Genomic DNA, 18,549 nt, shown 5'->3' with positions numbered 1-18,549 from the left:
TTGGTTGGTTCCAATCAGAATCATAGTTAATCAGGTTGAATGCTTTGTCTCCAGCAAGAGGAGAGACTGTTCCAGGATTTCCAGGAGGGCTCTGGACCACTTCAGGCATGCCAGCCTCCTGGTCCCGAGGACCCAGCTGCGTGGAAGAGGGTAGGACAGACTCTGCTGACAGCGGGAGCCATTTGTTTGTTTGTGTCTTTTCTTTTTGCTGGATCCTGACCTGGCCTAGACCTCCTGCCTCTCCCTTCAGACTTGGCTTTCCTTTTATTTGAAGACTTCGGTCTTAAAGCATTAAGCAGCCAGTGCCCTTGGCGGGGTCCAGTTTTCCCCTGGGAAAGGCAGCAAGGCCCCCGTGCCAGAGCCCAGCCTCAGGACTGTGGCCGCTGTAGGTTTCAGCAAAGAGGGAAAAAAAAAAAAACGTTTTCTACATATTTTACTTCTCCCTTTCCCTTTTCAGTTCTTCCCTGCCTTTAACTAATAAGGAATTGGGAGAGAAACCATTCTTTCTCAAGTCCTCCCTCTGTAGGATTTTGACATTCTTGGCCTGGGTGGGGCTGAGGAGAGCTTGATGCTTTCTCCAGAATAAAGAGTCCCAATTTGTATATCAGTGTTAAAAATAAAACAAAACGAAAACTTAGATGAGATTTTTGTGGACTATTTTAAAAATGTGTCATTAATATAAAAAAAGTTTATATTAGCAGTATTTAATCATTCTCACCTGTAAAGAATAAGAAAAACAGAAGGTAAATATTCTTACAGAAGAGCAGAGCTTTAAGATTCATTTTCAATTTTAAGTCCCTTTTGTCTTGCCAATGTATTAATGTTTAGAGGTCTGTTATACTAATGTTATTTATTAATTTTTTTTTCATTTCCATACACAGTTAACTAAAGAGCTTTTTCAAGCACCCATGTCTGTAAAAAAAAAAAATATTTTTAAATAAAGTTTCTTTTGTTGTAGCAGACCGGAGTTCTTGCTCTTCTGTGGGGGTGGGAGAGCGACCGACTCGGCCCGGCCAGTCGTCACGGTGAGTCTGCTGCTACCGCAAGGCGGGTCTGCGCAGCGGGAAAGCAGGGAGAAGGGCCGTCGCTCCTTGTCCACAGCCCCGCCAGGCCCCGCAGGCCGCCTCTGCTCAGTTATCCTCTGTGGTAGACCTTGAGCCAGGTGCTCGGAAACAGAGGTAAGCCCTGGTCCCCGCTCCCAAAGGCAAAGGTTTCATGATCCTTTTGGTGCAGTGCTGGATCCGGAGGCCCCAGGCTGCTTGGCACCGTGATGAATGAAAAGCAGTGAGATTTCTGGGACAATTAAGCTTTATTTTTCATATATATATATATATACATAATATATATATATAAAGGAAATTTGCAAATTTACACACAAGCTAATAAAACGACATATACATACTCTCACCCGTGCGCACACATACACACCCCAAAGCTCTAGCCAGGCCGCTTCTCGTCCCTAAGTACCGTTCTGCCATGAGGGCCCTTCCGCCAGGGCCTAAGCCCATTAGCTCAGTTCATAGAAGTCTGGTGCTAGTATAGTCTTAATGACGTGACCCCTTGACTGGGCAGCGGGAGCCGAGTGAGTGGCGGGTCAGGGGGGGCTTGGGCTCAGTGGCCTAACTGGAAAACTGCCCAGCTTCCTCCCTGCAGGGACAGTGAGATACCCCCAACACCTCTTTCAAGAAATGACACCAGTCCTGGCTTCTGCCCAGAGAAAGGTGGGCCACAGAAGGGCTTCCTGAAGCAGGCGGGCCCACCGCTGGGAACGAAGCTGGGGTGCTCTCCAGAGCCGGTGTGAGAGGGGCCTGGGCTCGGTGAGTCCTCACTTCGGCCACACGACTGAAGGACGGAGGCAGCCTTTGGGGCAGGAAACCAGCTCAAGACCAAGAGGGTACCTGCTCGGCCGCCGGCAGGAGACAGGTACGCACACCCACGACATGTATACGGGGCAGACACGGTCTGAGAAAGTCCTTCCCGCTCCCTGTTGCCGAGGCCCCTCCCTGGGATGAGCGTCAGCCAACAAAGTGAGACGGTGGCAGGTTGTCCCCGAAGAGGACCTTCTTGGGACGGCTCGGCCCTCTGAAGTGGGGCCCGCGGGCCGGCGGAGCAGGGGCCTTCCCCGCAGCCTGCTCTCGAGGCTGTGGCGACCATCCTGAGCGCTGGGAGGGAGGGGGGAGCAGGCAGCAGAAGACGGTCCCGGCGCCAAGGGCGCTCGGTGTGACGGGCGGCTAGTGCCTCAGATCGATGTATTTCTCTCCCTAGAAATGAGGGAAGAGGAGAGGTAAGGGGGGCTCGGTGGGGACAGGGACGGGAGTCCAGGGTGTGAGCGCCGAAGGGACGAGGGACTGAAGCCAAAGCTGGTGGACGAGGCGCAGAGGGAAGCAGCGGGAGGCGGTGGTGGGACAGGGTGGGAAGGCCTGGGCCCCCAAACCGGCCTGGCCACACTGCACCTGGTGACCTGAGCCATGGCACTGTTGAGGAAAAGGCGGTGGTGACGGGCAGTGTTTGCTCTCAGTCCCGAGAGCCACCCCCTGTCCAGGGTCCCTCGGCTACTCGCCTCAGCCTACCATCTGGGACTAGTGTTAGGAAGCCAAGACGGGCCTGCTCCCAGTCTCCAACAGGGGAGGAAGGGGGGAGACAGAGTTAGTGTTGGGGACACGAGCGCCGTCAGCCCTGCTGCTCCCGAGCCCTGAAGCGGCGTCAGGCGCTGGCCCCAGGAGCTGCCTCGTACCTGGTCTCCGGGCGCCCTCTGGTCACCGCTGCTGCCCTGTAGGAGGCCCATCTCTTCTGGGAGCTTATCTGACTTAACTTCAACTACATATTCGCTCTTACGCGACGGGGGCAGCGTGCTGGGAGGAGGGAGGGAAGAGGTTGGCGTCTGGGGCGAGGAAAGGGAGGCTCATTGGGAAAGATGCGGACTGGGCGGTGATGGGCTCTTAGGTGCTCTGGGGTCAGCTCAGGGAAGGGGAACAGGCGATGAATGGAAAGGAAGTGGGGGTGATGGCAGCTGGCCAGCGGGCAGGGGGCGGGGAGGGAATGTCCCCGCCCAGGCGACAAGCTGGGGAGCGCGCGCCGGGTGGGGCGCAGGGTCCCGTGCTTACATCTCCTGCTTGCCTGACCGCCCGCACGGCAGCTTGCCCTTCTTGTAGAAGAAGTAGAGGACGGCACCCAGCACGGCCAGGACCAGGACGCACACGGTCACGGCCACGATGGCCACGCCCTTGCTTTCAGGCTCTGGCAGCTTCTTCTCTGTCCCACAAAGACGCTCCGGGTCACTCCCGGCCCCCGGAGGCCTTGTTCCCACCACAGCCCCCCGCAGCCCAGGGCTGACAGAAGACGGGGCCCCGCTCCCCTCTCTCGGGAGGGCTCCCGGGGCAGGGGCAGCGCGGGAGGCTGCCCGGGCCCGGCCCGGATCTGGCGCCGCTTACCCGTGGAGGTGCCGTTGGCTCGCACGGACGGGCTGACGGTGGAGGTGCTGAGGCCCGTGCTTCTGTTGGAGGCTGGAGAGCGGCGACACGGGTTGAGAGGCGGGTTAGGAAGAGCCCCCGCTCGTGCCCACGCCAGCCGCGCGCGGGCTGCTTACCCAGCTCCAGGAAAATGGCGGTGGTGTTTCTGCCCAGGGAGTTGGAGGCCACGCACTCAGCTCCCGTCCGCAGCAGCTCTGGGGTCACCAGGACGCTCAGGACGCTCAGGACGCTCTGGGGATCCTGGTCTCGTTCCTGTGCCTACGAGGACGGAGGCGCCGGTCAGGGCAGCGGAGCCCGGGCGGGGGTTCCCGAGCGCGGGCCCAGACGCCTGCTCACCGTGCCCTCGACGCTCCAGGAGATGGTGGGCCGCGGGTGTCCCGAGGCCTCGCAGGACAGGTTCAGCAGCGCGTTCTCCCGCACCCACATCTTCCTCTCCTTCAGCGTCATCCACGGGGGCCCTTCGGGAGGGAGGAGCGCCGTGTGGCAGCGAGCTCCGCGGCCTGCCTCCCCGCCCCCACCCGAGCGTCCTGGGCAGCAGGTGGCTTTTTGTCCCCCAAGGGCCCGAAACCACCCAGCCCCGGGGAGCTTCAAGGGGCCGCCTGCTCTCCGCCCGGAGGGGCTCTCACCGAAAATGGCCACGTGGACCAGCCGCGTGCGGTTCAGGCCCGGGACGCTGGGCACGGACGCCACGCAGCGGTAGCCTCCGCCGGCCTCGCGCTTCAGGCCGTGCAAGCGGAGCTCGGGCCCCTCGACCAGCACCCGGCCTGTCTGCGGTGAGAGACGGTCAGGGGCCCGCCCGCAGCCCCACGCCGCCCGCCGCCCGGGCCGGCCCGGGTACCTTCTCTCTCAGCCACTGGAACTGCACGGCTTGGTTACTGTCCGCCTCACAGGTGAGGGTGAGGCTGCCGCCCTCCTGGCTCTCCGGGGCCGCGGGGCTCACCCGCACGTCGGACACGTCTGGGGACACGGCGGCGGTGTCAGCCCGGGCAGGGCGGGGCCGTCCCCGCTTGCCCCCGCCTGCTCCCCGTCCCGGGCCCCTCACAGTTCACCAGCAGCTCCTGTGGGTCGCTCAGCAGCGATGCCATGGTCTCCAGGTCCAGGCCCTGGCACTGATAGAGCCCGCTGTGCTCCTTCCGGGCGGACTCGAAGACCAGGGCCCCGTTGTCCTCGGGCGTCATCTCCTCCATCTCCTCGGTGCGGAGGTTCTGCGAGAGGCCGGAGGGGTGAGCGGAGCGCCTCCAGCCGCGCCTGCGGCCCACGGGCCCTCGCGGGGCGCCCTCCGCACCTGCTTGCTGATGGTGAAGTGGGGCGGGGGGTTGCCGTCCGCCAAACACCAGATTTCCACGCGGTCCCCTTCCTTCAGCGGTCCCGAGGGCTCCACCTCCAGCCACACCTTCTCCGCCGGGTCTGCACAGGCACAGGGGTGGCCCTCAGCCCGCGCCGGGGAGCCGGAGCTGCCCCCAGCCCAGGGCCGCACGGGGACTCACAGAAGACCTGCACGTTGACTTCCTGGGACTCCTTCATGTGGTTGCCGCTGGGCAGCCGGTAGTTGAGCTCACAGTAAAACCGCGCCTCGTTGTCCTCCTTCACCAGCCGGGCCTTCAGGACGCTCTGCAGGGTGTACAGGCCGCTCGACTCCGCGATCTGCGATGACTGAATGTGAACCCCTGGGCGGGGAGAAGGGGGAGAAGGGCTCGGCCTCGGCCCCGCCGCCGCCCCCAGCCCAGGGTCCCAGGGGTTCCCGGGGGGGGCACCTGAATAGGGACCCCTGCCCCTGCGACCCTTCAGCTCAGCGGTTTTGTGTGTCTCGGCATCTAGCTATGCTGCCGCCACTTGCACACACACGACGCTTGGCTGCAGTGACATCCACCAACCGGGGACTGCGTGGTTAGCCCCCCTCCACCGTCCCCGTCGTGGGCGATCCTGGGCAAGGGCGGGGCAGCGCTGGAAGGAGTTCCAGGACTCACCGGCCAAAGAAAACGGATACCGTGTGACGACATATGCCACACCGCGCCAGAGGTCAGGGTCTCGTGACCTCAGCGCGACCTCTGCTGTGGGGGGGCTGTCCTGTGCACGAGGGGGCGTTCTGCAGCAGCCCCCCGGCCTCTGCCCACTAGGTGCCCGTAGCACCTCTCCATTCACGACAACCGGAACTATCCCCGGACATGGCTAAATGTCGCCGAGGGGAGCAGCCTCCCCCCTGGTTGAGAACCACGGCTTCAGATAAAAAAATAAAAGCCTCCATGTGCCTCGATGTATTTCTGTGTGTGACTAAGTACCCAGAAATTGTCTGGACAGAACAAACACTAACTGACGGCAGAGATTACTTCTGGGAGGGGACTGGGGGCAGGAAGGGAATTTTCCTTCTAGATTTTCTGTACAGTTTAAATTCTCAGGAAAAGACGTGTACTTGAAGCAAAGAAAGTACAATGAAACGCCAGGGGATCTCTGCGTGCTGCTGTCAGCATGGCTTCTGGGGGCCGAGAGGGTGACTCACGGTTCTTCTCCTCCTTCAGGGAGTGGCCATTCTTATACCAGATGACTTGAGGAACGGGGTACCCATTTCTGCCCACACAGGTGGCCACCTGGGGAGGCAGGGTGTGAGTCTCCCTGCCACGGAGGCCCCGCCAGGCCCCACCTGGGCTCGTGCTTCCCACCTGGCCAGTCTCACCTCCACAGGCTCCTTACTGCTGACCGAGATGCCCAAGGGATTGACCTGGATGGTCGGCTCCTCCGGAGCTTCTACGAGGGAAGGAAACGAGGGGCCTGGAACCTCCCCGGCCCACGACCCGCACCGCCCCCGAGGCGCGGATGGACACTCACTGTAGACCCGGAGTTGGATGCGGTGCTCCTGGGACTGAGGGCGCTTGCCCTGGCACAGGAAGACACGCTCGTCGTGGGGGGTGACGTGGCTCAGGGCCAGCGTGGTCCCTCGGTCCTGGAGGCTGAGCCGCTGCTGGTACTCCCCGGGTTCGCTCTGGCCCTGGCCCTTGCGCACGCGGAAGATGAGCGTCGGCTTCTCCTTGTGCACCTAAGGGCAGGTGTTCGAGAGGACGTGACGGTGCTGGGGCTGCAGGAGGGGTACAGCCTCCCGCCACCCTCTCCAGGGCCCGCGCGCTCACAGAAAACCAGTCCACGTGGCTGAAGTTGGCCTGGGAATGCGAGGGGCCGCACTTCAGAAGCGCCGTGCCGCCCACTTCCACCTCCACCAGCTCCGGTGTGGGGGGCTCCGCCTCTCCAGGCACACCTGGGGGTGCAGGAGGGGCCGGCCCAGCAGCTGCGTCAGCCCCAGCTGCTCTCCGTGCCCTCCCCTCACACCCCCTTCCCTGCAGCTGTTCCTCCTGCCACTTGGAGGGTCCGGAGAGGGCTCTGTCCTCGTAACCCTCAACCCCTCTCTACCTGCTGCCCCAGGCAGCCCGCTCCCCCGCACCCCCTCCCTGTTCAGTGGAGCTGAGGGCGACCGTCTCTGGTCATTGCAGCAGAGACCCTGAGCAACAAGCATCTTCCAGATGAGGCTGGCAGAGGGGCAGCCCAGGCTCCGGGCCAAGAGGAAGGCCCCTTTCCTTCCAGGCCCCCACCCCTTCCAGTGAGCTCAGAGTGTGGGAATGCAAGGCATGTGCCAGGCTGAGCCACACAGGCCCCTTTGTGTCCCCATGCCGAGGGGAAGACATCGCTGCTCTGCCCCCCAAATTTCCCACAAGACTCAGTGGGCCAACCCTGGCCAGAAGCTCCCATCACATGCTCCCTAAGCAGTACCTCCGTGAACATCCCACAAACTCAGAGGCCCCCCTATCCTGGGAGTGTTGTGAGCATGGAGGGGTCAGAATCTCCCCCAGGGGTCAGGGCAAGGGCCAGGCAGTGGGCAAGAGTGACGTCAGTGGTGCCAGCGTGCTGCCTGCCCTGTGAGGAGGTGATGTCACTCAACGCCATCTGGCTGGTCTCTGGGATGCCTGGGCTGTTGCCCCGGGCTGGCTCCCGGACAAGGAGGGCAGATGGAGTGGTCTTCAACCCAGAGCAGAGGCCTCGGATCCCTGACTCCGTTTCCCCAGAGCTAAAGGAGCAGGGCAGGGTGGGGCTAGATATGCCGCAGCTGCGGAGCCCAATTTAGCCCTTTCCCCAGAAACCCAGCTTGGAAGCCAGCAGCCGGGGGTACCCCAGGGACACTGTAGGCACCAGGCATGAGGCCAGCGAGCCGGGTACTGCCTAGCCCTCCCCTTCCCCAGCCGGACAGCGGCTGGGACCTGGGAAAACGAGCCAAGAGAAACACGCGACACCGCTGCGGGCCATACAAGGGCAGCGCGCACCCGGAGCGCGGGGCTCCCAGGCAGTTCCGGAGAAAAACTCCGCGGTGCAGGGGCGCTCTTCCCACCTGAATGTGGTCTCATTCCGGGAGGCGTAACGGATCTGGGGCGCTTCTACTCTGGGCACCCTCAATCCTTCGGTTCTGCCACCTGTGATCCCGTCACCCGGGTAGGCGCGAGGCGACCCACGCCGCCCCCCAGCTCCTGCCAACGCCCTGCTCGGGCGGGAGCCGCCGTCCCTTCCCCCCTCGCTCACCTCCAGCCTGGCTCAAAGCCCAGGCGGGAGAGGAGGCGTCCGCGCACCCCCTCCCGCTAAGCAAGCTGCCTTTTTCCAGCAACAGGCGGGCGCAGAATTCGGGATTTGGGGATGCGCTCTAGCTGCGCCTCCCGCCGCCGCTCCAACCGCGGGCCCCCGGAGTGGGCACCTGAGGCAGAGCGCTCCCCAGCTCCCCGAGGGGCTCGGCACCACCCCTTCCCGCTCTGGGAAGCAGCCTCCTCCCCGCCTCCCCGGTCCTCCTCCCGGGGTACTCCAGAATCCAGGCTGCAAACTGGCTGCAAAGAGTGGCACGCGCGCAAGGCGCCCGGGCGCCGGGAAGGAGGAGCGCACGCCGGAGCGCAAAGCCCCGGCCCGCACCGCGCTGCCGGCTCTGCGGCCCGGCACACCCCGCCGAAGACCCCCTGGCCCGGGCCGTTCGGGGCGCGGGCCCCCCACCCCGCGAAGCCACTCACCCGCGGCGCGGCGACAGCAGCAGCAGGCGGCGAGCAGGAGGGCGCAGAGGAGAGCGGACGGCCCCATGCTTCCCGGCCGGAGGGCGAGCGCCTAGTGAGCGAACCGCCGGCGGCCGGGGGCTGACGTCAGGGGGGCGGGGGAGGGGGCCCGGCCCGCCCCGCCCCGCGCAGCCCCCCGCCCCCGCCGCCGCTCCGTGGGGGCGGGCCCGGAGCTGCGCCTGGCCGCTCGGCCCCAGCTAGGCCGGGCCGGCTGCCCAGCAGCACCCCCGCCCGGCTTGGGTCGGCCGCCCGGCTTGGGTCGGCCGAGGGGCCAGTGACAGGTGTCTCGAGGCCGGGCTGGCTGGCCGAGGCGGCGGGGAGGAGAGGCTGGCCCGGATGCCCAGAGTCACGCCGGGTCAGAACGAGCCGCGCTCGCCCCCCGCTCAGCCGCTCGCAGCCGGGGTGGCCGTGGCGGAGCGCTGGGCCGAGGAGCAGCAGACCGGGTCCTCCGGGGCCACGATGGGGGCGTCCCGTGTAGGCTCCTCTTCTCCCGCCTCCTCCTCCGCCCCGCCGGACCCCTGCCACAGAGAAATTGGCCGGCCATCGTCGCTTCCCAGAACGATTGCACCACTGCGGCTGCCGCCGGCCTGGCACTGCCCCCAAGGCTCGCACACCCCCCAGCTTCGCAGTGCCAGCAGCTTTGAGGGAAGAACCCTGGGCCGGGTGCCACAGACCCAGAGGTACCCGTCCTGGGGAATGGAGATGGGGCCTTATGAGCTGCCCCTTCAAACCCAAGCTCGCCCAAGTCCCGACTAGCGGGAAGGGGAGGGGGCTGAATTCACAGGCCCAAGGTTTTCACACTTGTCCACGTCCAGACCTTGAAAATTCTGTTTTTGCCCTCTTCACTCCGTGAGCCTAGCTGGGACTCAGTTTCCCCTCACCTGAATGCAAAAAAGAGGGGGAAGGAGGGTAAATGGGTGCGAGGCCTCCAGCTTGGCCCCTGCAAACCTGTTGCTGTCCTGATGGTTGAAAGGACCCCCTGCAGCAGGGCTTCCCGAACACCCCGGTCCCCCCACTGTCGACTGTGGCTCAGGAGCTGGGGGTGGAAGCATGGAGAGGGAATGAGATCTGGTTTCAGGCAGCCCTCCACACAGCAAGCTCCCCCTCTTCCCAAAGTCGGGTCTTCTGGCCTCTTGAACTAAGGCTCTGGGGAGTAGGATGGGCTCTTGCCTCTTAGAGACCCCAGCATCACATCTGCTGCGGCTCCTGCAGTGCGAGGGTCAAACAGAGGTCTGGATTTGGGGTGGAGGCCCATCGCCTGGCAGGGCAGCCTTTCTGCAGGGTGGGGGAGGAGCAGCATGAGGCAGCAAACGCCGGAGATGGGCAGGTGACTTGAGAGAAGGCTCCGGGTGGTATTTTGATGACGCAGAGATGACTGGCAAACGACCTCAGCCTCGGTTTTTCAGAACCTTGCTGACCCCTCCTCTCTCTCCATCAGTCTCCAGCCAGAGGCAATGCCAAGCCGGCCAAGGCAGGGACCTGGAGCCTGGGGGGACAGGACAGTGGCTCCGCATCCCCCAGAGTGAACGTATGGACTGGCCCAGGGCCCGGAGTGGAATGGATGAGTTTGTCTACAGGGGCAGGAGTGGGAATGGCTGAAGGATGCTGCTTGCCCTGGCAAGCCAGAGCTGGGCATGGAGCTCTGCTTCCCTGCCCCCACTCCCTTCCCTTCACTTAACACCATTAACTAATCGTTCTCCTCTCTGCCTGAAAACAAAGCCAGCTAACCACCAAGGACAGTCAGTTCGGAATTCTTCTGCCCGAGCCGAAGGAAGCCAGGTGGGGGTGGAGGAGCTGTCTCTGCGGTGAAGGGGAAATGAGGTTAGAGCCCAGGGTGACATCCTTTCCCTGTGTGGCCCCACCAGACCAGCACAAGGACTGTCCTTTAAGGAAGCTGGTAGCTTGGGGCGAGATTGGGGCTGCCAGGGAGTGGGTGGTAGGGGGTAGGGGGCAGGCAGCTTTGGGATGGCCTCCTGAGGGGAGCACGTTGCGATTCCAAACCAGAGAGAGATCGGCACTTTGGAGAGGATTCAGAGGAGTCTGGAAGCAGAAAGAAAGGGCAGTGAAGGCAGGAGGACCAGGGTAGGGGGAACAGAAGGTGGTGGAGAGTATCAGCCCTCTGGCTCCTTGCTGCTGCCAGAAGACAGCGGGGCAGCCGTAGCGGAAGAGCAAGGCAGCAGACCCGGAACTGTGAGCTAGAGGACTGTGACCCGGCTGAAGGCGGGGACCAAGGGGGCAGCGATGGGCCTTCCACCAGCAGACTCTGGCACCTGGGCTGGGTGGGAAGCAGTGTTGCCCGGATGTAGGCCAAGACGAGAAGAAGAGGCCCTGGACTAGAGTCCTAATTCTTTGTCTGTTTCCTTTCCAGAAAGGAGGGGTAGGAAGGCTGCTTTCCTCCATGGTAGACCCAGGGTACACAGAGATGAGGGGACCGCTGTGTGGAATGTCCTCTGTGTTGTCTCTCTGGCATAGGTCTGACCACAAGCCGAGAAACCGAGGCTGGGTGGGGTGGTGGCGCTTTCATTTGGGTGTAAGGAAAAGTGAGAAGAGCGGGGCCCCAGCCTCAGTAGAGTGGGAGGTAAAAAGACAAGGATGGGCCTGCCCCCAGGGGCCCCTGGAGCCAGGTTCTAACCTAGGAGTCCTCCCGTGACAGTCCTCTCTCAGCTCCAGCATAGTGGGCACAGCGGCCTCCCACCCACCCCTCTGGCCCAAGGGCTTGAGCAGGAGGAAGATATGAGAAAGGCGGGCTGGGCGGAGGAAGGAAGCTAATAAAGACATTGCAGCTGCAATGAGGAAGGAACAGGGGGTGGAGGGGGGTGGCCCAGCAACCTTGGCAATTATGGAGGCTGGGGAACCCCCTGGCCTGGCCAGAAAATAGAGACCAGTTTGAGTCCTTGGAGGGGAGGGGAGAGAAGTTTTCCAGAATGGGGGTCTGACTTGGGAGGAGGCTGTGCTGAGGGAGTGGAAAACAGGGTGGGAGGAGGGTGGGGGGCAATTGTTGCTGAGGACATCATCAGGCCAGGAAACCGGATACTGGGGGCTGGGTTGGAAGATGTGGGGGAAGAGACTGAATGGGGGGAAGCAGCCCCTATCCTGGCCGGACGCTGTCTCACCCATGCCCTTTGCACCTGACCCAGGGCAGGAGGAAGGAGGTGTAGCCTGGACTGAGGTGCGCCCCAGAAACACCGGGGAAGGGGAGGAGAGTGACTTGGGGGTGGGGGGATGGGAGGGGCTATTTTTAAACTTAGAAAAACCTTGAGTGAGTTCATCTCCACCCTGAGTACTGGAGGCGGCAAAGGCCCCATTGTACAGGGGTCCAGAGAAGGGGAGCGGGGAGGGGGTGAGCGGCACAATGGCGAGAATTATGTTGGAGTAGGCTGGACAGCCGAGGGCGGGGGAGGGGACTCCTCGTCACAGCTGGCCTACTGAACTCTGGGGTCCAGCCAGGCTGGGGCTTGGACGGGTGGGGTGGGGGTTCCACTCTCACAAAGCCCCCTGGGGGGGAGCTGGGGTCTCTGGCATCCGGTGGTCCATCCTGGGGAGGGGGCTGCGGGTGGGATTCCCACAGCCTGGCTTTCCCAGGGACTGCAGGGCCTGTTCCCAGGCTCCCAGCATTCCAGCGACTCCCCTGGGAGCTAATGGCCTCTCTTCTCAGCCCCTTCTCTGCCCGGGAGTGGGGGGAGAGAAGGAGAAAGAGGATGTGGATGTGTTGGGACTCTTCCTGGGGACTAGGGACCCTTAAGCCAGAGGCAGGGGGGCCGCCCTCCCATCCTAGTCCCCAATCCTGCTCAGGCCTCAGAATGGGGACTGTCCTTCTTGTCCCCTCCGACCCCAGGGGCCTCTCCACGTTGGCAGCCCTCCAGCACCCAGGCCCCAGCCCAGGGGGGATCCCGCCGGCATCCCAGGAGCCCTGCTCATGGGGTCTGGCCCAGCGGGGGCCGCGGGAGGCGCTGCATCCGGCGCCGCTCGCACCAACCCAAACATTACCTTAAATGCTCAGGCGGCCGCCGCGGGCCGGGGAGGGGCTCGGCTCGGCGGGGGCCTTGGGGCTCTCCGGAAGCCCGGAATCGGTCTCCAGGCCTTTCCCAGCGCGGCCGGCAGCCGTGATTCAGTCCCCTGGCCCCCCTTCTGGAAAGCAGGAGAGGGAGGGAGAATTGGGGGGGGGAGGTGTTGGCTAGAGAGCCGCGGCTGCTCGGGGAGTCCCTGGGGGCCGCCTCCTGGGCGCACAGCTACCTCCGATCAAGGAAAGAGTAGGACCCTCCAGCCAGGATCTCAGCATGGGGACAGGAGTGGGGGCTTCTGGGTCTCCCTCTAGCTCTGCAGGACCCGCTCCTGTCGGCTGTCCTGATGGAGCCCCCTGCACCCCCCCCCATCCTGGATCTCAGTTCTCTGGCTTCAGAGGGCCCTGCCACTTCCTCCTCCCACCCTAAATTTGGAGAAGGGAGCCTGTTGGTGGGGTTGGGGAGAGGGCACGGGGGCAGGATGCCTGAGCCTACACCACTCCCCCTCAGGGAAGTTCACATCCGCTCCCCAAAATACCACCACCCAGAAGGTCCCCAGAGAGCTGTTTAAATCTGACTTGGAGTTGTCCCTGAGGAAAGGCCAGCGAGTCCACCGCAGAGAAGCCTAAGGGGCTCCTGGCCCTCTCCTCCCTGAAGGCCACTTCTGCATTGTTTTCCCTTCCACACAGAGCTCCGAGCCATCCAGGAGAAGCCCTGGAGGAGGGGGACCTGCGGTCCCCACTGTAGTTACCACAGCTTACCTTGGAGGCGGGGAGAGAGGAGGAAAGAAAGAGGGGAGACAAGCGTGGGGCCCGCTCCCTGCCTCCCTGCGCCACACCCCCGTAGCTGGGGCTTCCAGTGTGGAGAAAGAAAACAGAATTTGGAGTCAGGAAAAAGCCCCAGACTAGGTAAGACTGGGGCTGTGCTCCCTGCTGGCGCCTTCCCTTCGCATCCCCGCATCCCGGGCACACCGGACAGTGTCTGTTCAACTCTGCTCTCAGACAGCTGACTGTAAACTCCATGACAGGACTGGTGGCTTCGAGACGGCCCTGCCACTTCGTTAGCTAATCTTGGGCAAGCGACTGAGCCAGTGGCCGCTCAGAGGGGCGGATCTGCTATTCGTACAGTGCTTTACAACTCAGATGTTTCACATCGGGGTCATTTTCATCACCAATATTTATCTTGATCTGTGCCCCCAAAATGAGGAAACTAAAGAACAAAGAGTGACATGGTCTAAAGTCACACAGCCTGTGAGAGATGGAACTATATATCCCCCCCCTTTTTTTAATTACTTATTGATTTATTTATGGTGTGAGAAGGGGTAGGGAGAGGGAGAGAATCTCAAGCAGACTCTGTGCTGAGCTCGGAGCCCGACGTGGGGCTCGATCTCATGACCCTGCGATCATAACCTGAGCTGAAATCAGAACTTGGTCACCCAACAGACTGAGCCACCCCGGCGCCCCCTATATATATTTGTTTGCTGTGGTAAAATACACAGACCATAAAATGCACCCTTTTCACCATTTTAAGTGTGCAATTCATGGCATTAAGTACATTCGCGATGTGCCACCATCACCACTGTCAGTTCCAGAACTCTTGGATCACCTCAAGGAACTAAACTTTGAAGCAAGATTGCAAAAACCAGTGCACTCTACCTGTAACAATTTACAGCTGAATTAAGTAAACATATAACGGAAATGAAAGTCGAGGATGGGAAGGCACTGAATTACGTCCTATAAACAGGAAGCGCAACTGGGATCCAGCAAAGGGAGCATCCGTGTGGACCTCTGCCTGCACGAGCTAGGAAAGTCTTTCTGGAAGTGTGGAGGCTTTCACGAAAAGGCAGGTTTTGAGAGGGAGCAGTGAGGATCGATCATTCCAGGCAGGGCAAGTGGCAGGAGCAAAGAGAGAGGAATGAAGCTAAAGAAAGAGGCATTTACAGTCACAACTGCAGAATTTCTGTATAAAGGGTTTCCGAGGAGCCATCTGGCTGGAGCGGAGGCTAGGGGACGGGGATTGCAAGTTTATTTGCATAGCAAGCCCACTGCTTTCACTTCCATTATACGTTTGTTTGCAGTGCCTTGAGGTGAGCTTTAGCGGCTACTAGCACCTGTGGCATCACCCTTATGCAAACAGCTGGTACTCAATAAAGAGCGTTACATGGCTAACCAGAAATTCAACCGGGTACAGGGTGCATGCATGTGAGAGCTTGGGCAGATGAGGGGAAGTTAGGTCACAGGGGAGGAACTGGGTCTTAAGATAGAGTAAGCAGTCGGGAGCCACTGCGGGTTCTTGAGCAGCCCGGATGATGTGACGCCACTGGAACTCAGGAGTTGAGGGTTTCTCTATTTCTTCTTTGCCTGAGAGTGCCCCCTGGTGCCCCTAGTTTGAATTGTTCCCTCATCTGAACGGAGTAGGTGGGAGGATGGGACACTGAGAAGCAGGACTAATGAGTTGGAGACGCCAGACTCTTGGGCCACATTCCAATCCGTCCTGAGTGATAACAGTAGTGAAACAAAAATACAGACGACATGTGGACAGAGAGGGTTTGATGTGAGGGAAACGGGCACAGCGGTGCTTCCCTCCTCTGTCCCACCTTGGTCTGAGCGAGGATATTGGGTGTCAGGTAGGAAGGTGGAGCTGGAGTTACGATGATTGCTGAGACAGGGTCCATGTTCTTGGGGAGCTTGCATGCGAGGGAGTAAACAATTAGAATACGAGGGTGCAAATAGGCACATACAGCAGTTACTGAACCCAGCCTGAGGGGGTCAAAGAAGGCTGCCTGCAAGAGTTGATACCTAGCTTCATTTTCACGATGATAATAGGTAACCGTGGGCTACCTGGGTGGCTCGGTTAAGCATCTGCCTTCAGCTCAGGTCATGATCTCAGGGTCCTGGGATCGAGCCCCATGTTGGGCTCCCTGCTGAGAGGGGCGTCTGCTTCTCCCTCTCCATCTGCTCCCCCCCCCCCACCGCTTGTGATTTCTCGCTCTCTCCTTCTTAAATAAGTAAATAAAATCTTTAAAAAAACCTAGTAGGTAACCGTGGCGTGTGCTGTTTAAAGTGTGACCTAGGGGAGGCGCCTGGCTGGCCCAGTCGTTAGAGTATGTGACTCTTGATCTCAGGGTGGTGAGTTCAAGGCCCACATCGGGTGCGGCACTTACTTAAAATAATTAAATAACTTTAAAAATAAATAAAGATAAATAAATAAAGTGAGGCCTAGGGACACCTGGCTGCCTCAGTCAGTGGAGCATGCGACTCTTGATCTCAGGGTGGTGAGTTCAAGCCCCACACTGGGGGTAGAGATGACTTAAACATAGAATCTCTAAGGTGTAACCCAGCCCGCTGCGTGCCGCAGACTACCGGCAGTTGGTTAGCACCTTGCAAGGGAAGGAAGAGTTTAGTGAGGGATGAGGCCAGACAACAGAGGATTTGTAAACTATGGTTAATGATCTAGAGCGACAGGGGGCCTTGTGCGTCAGTCAGCCCCTGCTGACTGGTTTAGACCCATCCGAGCTTCAGGCCCCAGAGGGACAGAACGAGAGGCCCCATTTCTAAGGTCCAGTTTCCCTTCTTGGGTCCCTCCCTCTCCCCTGTGACTGAGGCTGGAAACATCCAGTCCCTCCCCGGAGGCTGCCCTACACACGGGTGCAGCCTTACTTCAACGGGCCGCCAGCCAATGCAGGTGATCACAAGAGCTCCGCGCCAGAATGAAAGAGGAGTGTTGGGGAACCTCTTCCCTTCTGTCACTCACATGGGACTGAGACCCTTTTGGAAGCCTCTGCACCCCCCCTATATCCAGCTTGAAGTGGGGTACAACACTTTTTTGAGTGCCCTATACATAATCCTTGACTAAACCCACACAGTGGAGTACTACACAGCTATTAAAAGGATAGCGATCTCTGTATGCTGATAACAGAGCGATGGCCGGAACATCATTTTAAATTAAAATTAATATATTATATATTAATATAAATATAATATTAAAATATATAGATAATATATAAATAAAAATAGTTATTATTTATATAATATATAAAATATATATTATTTATATAATATATAAATAAAAATAAAATACATATAAATATATATGTTATATATATACAATATGTATAAAATTAAATTAAAAACTATACAGAGAACACTATACAGAGAATGCTGCCTTTTCTGTAAAAATGGTCGGACATTTTATATCTCACACATCTACATTTATTACTTTCAAATAGAAACATTAGAAGGACTAAAACCAGATAAAAATAGTTACCCACATAGAGAGGTGGAAGGAACAGGCCTACCCCCAGTATTTGTGGGGCTAGGTCAGAGTACAAATGAGGGTTGACATAACCTATATCGAAATATTCGAGTTATTTGAAAGCTGACTGTTAAGTATGCTTTACCCCCTGACCTTGACGAATATACTTTGTAACGACACAATAAAAAAATGTGTAAAGTGATGGCTTGTGTATGACTTAAAGTCAACAAAATATCCAAGGAAAAGTAGCTCCAATTTTTATAAAGATTTTATGTTTAAGTAATCTCTACACCCAACGTGGAGCTCGAACTTACAACCCCGAGATCAAGAGTCACAGGGTCCACCGACTGAGCCGGCCAGGCACCCCATAAATTAACTTAATTATTATTTCACACGCCTGGGTATTCTCATGATGGGCCAGCAATGTTTGGATGGAATAACACAGTCATATACAACTCATAAATTATTATATATTTATTCCATTAAATTAATTTTTCTTGCCTTAATTTTGGCAAAATCCCTAATTGTATTGTTGTAATAAAATTTTTCTCATTATGCATATTCTGTTGCCAGTTATGCCAAATTAATCAACCTTTCTTGAATTATTCTTGTTCTTAGATGTTTAAAAATTAATTCCAATTTAGAGAAACTTTGCTCCAAACTGAAATTATTCCTAATATTTTTAAACCAGTGTTTTGAGGGGTGTCTGGGTGGCTCAGGTGGTTAAGCGTCCAACTCTCGGTTTTGGCTCAGGTCATGATCTCAGGGTCCTTAGATGGAGCCCCGTATGGGGCTGCGTGCTCAGCGGGGAATCTGCTCTCTTTCTCTCTCTCTGCCCCTTCCCCCACTTGTGTGTGCGTGCATGCTCTCTCTCTCAGATAAATAAATCTTAAAAAAAAAAACCAGAGCTTTGATTCAGAATTGGATCATACACTTTATGTCATGTTTAAACATTATATAGGCATTACATATGATAAATATTTGATTCCAGAAACTATTAAGTATTCTCTCATCATATTAATCTTTATTATTCATATTGCAATTTTCACCGTCTCTTAAAGCAATATCTAGATCCATTTGGTGTTTCTTGTTTTACTCTTTCAATGTTTAAAATTTTTTCCTCAGAATTTTATTTATTTTATTTATTTAAAGATTTATGTATTTGAGAGAGACTGAGAGTGAGAGAGCACAAGCAGGGGGAGGGGCAGAGGGAGAGGGAGAAGCAGGCTCCTCACTGAGCAGGGAGTCTGATGCGGGGCCTCCATTCCAGGACCCCGAGATTATGACCTGAGTCGAAGATACATGCTTAACCGACTGAGCCACCCAGGCACCCCAGAATTTTATTTTAAAATTTTTTATTTGATCCTAGCTGACACACAATGTTGCATTAGTTTCATGTGTACAACATAGTGATTTGATAACTCTCTATATTATTATTTTTTAAATAGAAAACCTAGATTTGTTGGGGGCGCCTGGGTGGCTCAGTCGTTGGGCGTCTGCCTTCGGCTCAGGGCGTGATCCCAGGGTCTAGGATCAAGCCCCACATCGGGCTCCTCCGCTGGGAGCCTGCTTCCTCCTCTCCTACTCCCCCTGCTTGTGTTCCCTCTCTCGCTGGCTGTCTCTCTCTCTGTCAAATAAATAAATAAAATCTTTAAAAAAAAAAAAGAACTGCAAATATTTTATAAAAAAAAAAAAGAAAACCTAGATTTGTTAAACTATTACTAAGACAGAACAATTATCACTGAAGTACTCTGA

At 57.9% G+C, this 18,549-nt stretch overlaps 1 protein-coding gene across 2 annotated transcripts; it reads right to left on the bottom strand.

Moving 5' to 3' along the window:
• Window positions 1–1,290: 1,290 nt before the first annotated feature.
• Window positions 1,291–8,654, bottom strand: MCAM (melanoma cell adhesion molecule). 2 transcript variants are annotated; one of them, XM_045797972.2, is made up of 16 exons: window positions 8,501–8,654; window positions 6,593–6,717; window positions 6,294–6,501; window positions 6,142–6,212; window positions 5,968–6,055; window positions 4,958–5,137; window positions 4,756–4,877; window positions 4,513–4,675; window positions 4,309–4,427; window positions 4,097–4,238; window positions 3,807–3,928; window positions 3,587–3,728; window positions 3,432–3,503; window positions 3,105–3,252; window positions 2,735–2,852; window positions 1,291–2,261 (listed from the first exon to the last, which is right to left on the bottom strand). In XM_045797972.2, exons 1-16 carry the CDS (start codon window positions 8,565–8,567, stop codon window positions 2,232–2,234), a joined length of 1,917 nt encoding a protein of 638 aa, XP_045653928.1. In that variant the 5' UTR covers window positions 8,568–8,654; the 3' UTR covers window positions 1,291–2,231. The 2 variants fall into 2 exon arrangements, with proteins under 2 accessions (XP_045653928.1, XP_045653929.1); XM_045797973.2 differs by lacking the exon at window positions 2,735–2,852.
• Window positions 8,655–18,549: the final 9,895 nt, after the last annotated feature.

Source organism: Ursus americanus, chromosome 16 (genome assembly GCF_024610735.1).
Source record: "Ursus americanus isolate L20-20 chromosome 16, mUrsAme1.1.p, whole genome shotgun sequence".
Taxonomy (NCBI): Eukaryota; Metazoa; Chordata; class Mammalia; order Carnivora; family Ursidae; genus Ursus; species Ursus americanus.
This window is presented reverse-complemented; position numbering and strand designations above follow the sequence as displayed.

What these genes read in the sequence shown, in the direction of transcription:
- MCAM (XM_045797972.2), bottom strand. Translation starts at nt 8,567, where the DNA reads ATGGGGCCGTCCGCTCTCCTCTGCGCCCTCCTGCTCGCCGCCTGCTGC. An exon ending in ACTTCACCATCAGCAAGCAG is followed by an intron (nt 4,676 to 4,755) that starts GTGCGGAGGGCG and finishes GGCCTCTCGCAG; the next exon opens with AACCTCCGCACCGAGGAGAT. An exon ending in AGAGGGCGCCCGGAGACCAG is followed by an intron (nt 2,262 to 2,734) that starts GTACGAGGCAGC and finishes CCTCATTTCTAG; the next exon opens with GGAGAGAAATACATCGATCT.